This window comes from Chrysochloris asiatica, unplaced genomic scaffold (genome assembly GCF_000296735.1).
Source record: "Chrysochloris asiatica unplaced genomic scaffold, ChrAsi1.0 scaffold00007, whole genome shotgun sequence".
NCBI classification, from domain to species: Eukaryota; Metazoa; Chordata; class Mammalia; order Afrosoricida; family Chrysochloridae; genus Chrysochloris; species Chrysochloris asiatica.
Window position 1 is genome coordinate 6,926,376 of NW_006408525.1, and position 3,011 is coordinate 6,929,386.

At 38.1% G+C, this 3,011-nt stretch overlaps 1 protein-coding gene across 1 annotated transcript in view; it reads right to left on the reverse strand.

The window, feature by feature from the left end:
• Window positions 1-648: 648 nt before the first annotated feature.
• The window catches only part of APPBP2 (amyloid beta precursor protein (cytoplasmic tail) binding protein 2), a 96,600-nt gene continuing 94,237 nt past the window's right edge, over window positions 649-3,011 (reverse strand). Inside the window, 1 exon segment of the mRNA XM_006833631.1 lies at window positions 649-902. Within this exon segment, the coding sequence (XP_006833694.1) occupies window positions 649-902 (254 nt within the window).

The following is a 3,011-nucleotide window of genomic DNA, read 5'->3' on the forward strand; positions in this document are numbered from 1 at the left end:
TTTTTTTTTAAAGTTAAAACTGCTGGCCTATCAGATCTTACTTACAGATCAACACTGGTCCAGTTCAGATGAATCACACGGTCCTTTCCCTGTGTCCACTTCTCTGTATAAGATAGCCAAACTTAAGGCTACCTTAAGGATGTCCCTCTTTTATTAGTATTTGCATTAATATTTTTATACTGCATATAAAGATTTTTCCCTTAAAATTTCTTTACAATACAGTATTGAATACCTCCACATGGAAGAATTATATGTTAAAAAGTTGTTAAAATCATCCTTACATAATAAGAATGCAACTCTTTTAAACTCTTAAATAGTTTTATTTAGAGGTTCTTTTGTCTTTCAGGCTTTCTGCAAAATGAATTATTTTTAAAAAAGAGGGGAAAAAAAGATTTTCTGCTCTATGTTCTACTAGGTTGAAAATGTGGGCCAGACTACTTATACATGCGGTACATGCTGAATATAACTGAATATATGCTTATTCCTACGGACACTTTGCAAGATAGGGATCACCCAAATAGGCTCTTCAATGGACTGGACCAGTGTTTCAATGCAAATTCCAGACCCCCAAAACAACATGGTTTTGATTTCACAGTATGAATTCCCTGGAATCTGGGAAAAGGTAAATTGGTGAACTGAGGCCCTTCCTCAGCAGCTCGGTCCCTCAGCATTCTGAGAAATCAGGAAGGACTGCACCACTTCTTCAGTGGACTGGGGGCTGGTGGTGACATCTTCAAGTGCGTCGGTTACTGAATACTGCCGATCTCGCAACCGGTTCCAGTTAGACAGAACATTGTGGTATTCAAATACTTTCTCATAATTTCCAATTGAATTGTAAAGTTTAATGAGACCTCGGTAATCATATTCTAGTCCACTGTAGCCTTCACCAAAAAGTTTCTTCCCTGAAAATAACAAAAAGGAAAACTCAGATAAAGAAATGACAAGCGGTGTCTATGTACTGAACACAAGTTCAATTCTGTAAGTCGGGTGGCTTGGTTTTGTTCTCTTGAAAGGAAGGACTAGATACAATTCTTAAGTTAGGTTCCTCTCTCCAGTCCCACCCATGAGTTATCTCTGTGACTTTAAAAAAGATTTCTCTCGTGTAAAGCAGTTGGTCTTACTAGAATACCAAAACCCCACTGCTGTCAAGTTAGTTACGACTCACAGCAACACAGATCTATATATAGCAGAGTAGAGCTACTTCTCCAAAGGTTTCCGAGACTATCAATCTTTACGGGAGCAGACAAACTCCTCTTTCTCCTGCAGAGTGGTTAATGGGTTTGAACCGCTCACCTTGGGGTTAGTAGTCCAATACTTAAGCCACTATGCACCATAACTCCTTGGTCTTTCTAGGACTATAAAGTTTCAGAGTTTGAAGGGACTTAACCCTTATGTCTCTGTGAAAAATAAACCTATCACAACCAGAGTTCAATATTTGTTGTGGCACTGTAGGATCAGCACTCAATCACAAGGTCAGTTTGAACTGCAAGGTCAGCAGCTGCTCCTCAGGAACCCTATACAAGGTCTCTGTGAGTCGGAACTGACTCGACGGCACCTAACAACAACTTTGTCCAAGTATGGTGCTAGAAAATTAACTGGGCTATTTTTCTTGAGCCCCTTTAGTGTGGTAATTTTATTCATTTGAAAGACAATTTGGTTCATTTGCTTATGTCTATATTCCATTTTGAGTCTTCCCAAATTATTATTATTTTTAAAGTAGGTAAAATATTAATATGATTCTAAAAGGCAAAGCTAATACTAAAAGGTAGGCTTATGAGTCCTATTTCCCTTAATTTCTTCTACCTAGGTTCTCACCTAACCCCATGCTAAACCAATCTCAATAGTTTGAGATCTATCCTTTCTGTATATCATTTTGCACAAATGAGCAACTATAAATATGCTTTGTACTTTGCATAATTCAACTTAACAATATATACTGTAAATTATACCCTATCAGATCAGAGTGTCCACCCCTCTGTGTACGTGATACAGCTGTGTAATACTCCAGGGAACCGATTCACCACAGGTTCATCAAGCCATTCTTCTATGGATGCTCATTTGTCTCTAATACTTTGCAATGACAAACAATGCTTCAGTGAATAATCTCATGCTTAAGTATTTTGAAAATTAATGGCGTTACTGCCACTCTGATTAACTTTAAGGTGTCTTCCAATAGAGGGCCCTGGTGGCAGAAAGAGGAAGTGCTTGGCTGCTAAGTGAAAGGTTTAAATCCACTCAGCACCTAAACAAGAAAAAGACCTGAAATCTGTCCCCGTGAAGATTACAGCCTAGAAAACTCTACGGGGCAGTTCTAGCATGTCACATGGGCTCACTAGAAGTAAAAAATGGACTCGTCACCTAATAATAACAACTCAGCAATTTTATTCATAATTATATGCTAAACAAGAAGTCAGAAATGTTTGCATATATTTATACCAAAAGACATGCTCAAAAAAAATTCACAGTGCCAGCAAGATAGCAGACTAGGCTGACACACTTTATAATGACCACACCAACATTACAAAAAATATTAAAGGACTGAGAACCAACAAAAGGAGACAACAACCTGAGGTAACCATATATGACAACACTATCCAGAACTTAATCCAGGTATATGTTGTTGTTAACAAAAAAAAAGTGCTGTCAAGTCGGTTCCGACACATAGCAACCCTGCATAGGGTTTCCAAGGAGTGACTGTGAGCTTGAACCACCGAGCTTATAGTTCAAATGGCTTTGCAGTCTGGCGCATTAACTCACAGCACCACACCAGGACGCCAATCCAGATATAGAAGTGTTTAAAGTAAAACAAACCTACAAGACTGAAAATAGGGAACAAGAGATATCAATTTGTGATGAAGTCAACTACAAAACAAAAAGAGGGAATGGCACAGATTCAGAACTTCCAAATGTTAAGGAAGTCAAGGAGATTTCAAGATAAAGCAGTCTGTTTTAAGCAGAGAAAAATTAGTAAATTTGAGGTACAGGATACCCTCAAAGTAAAATAAAACACC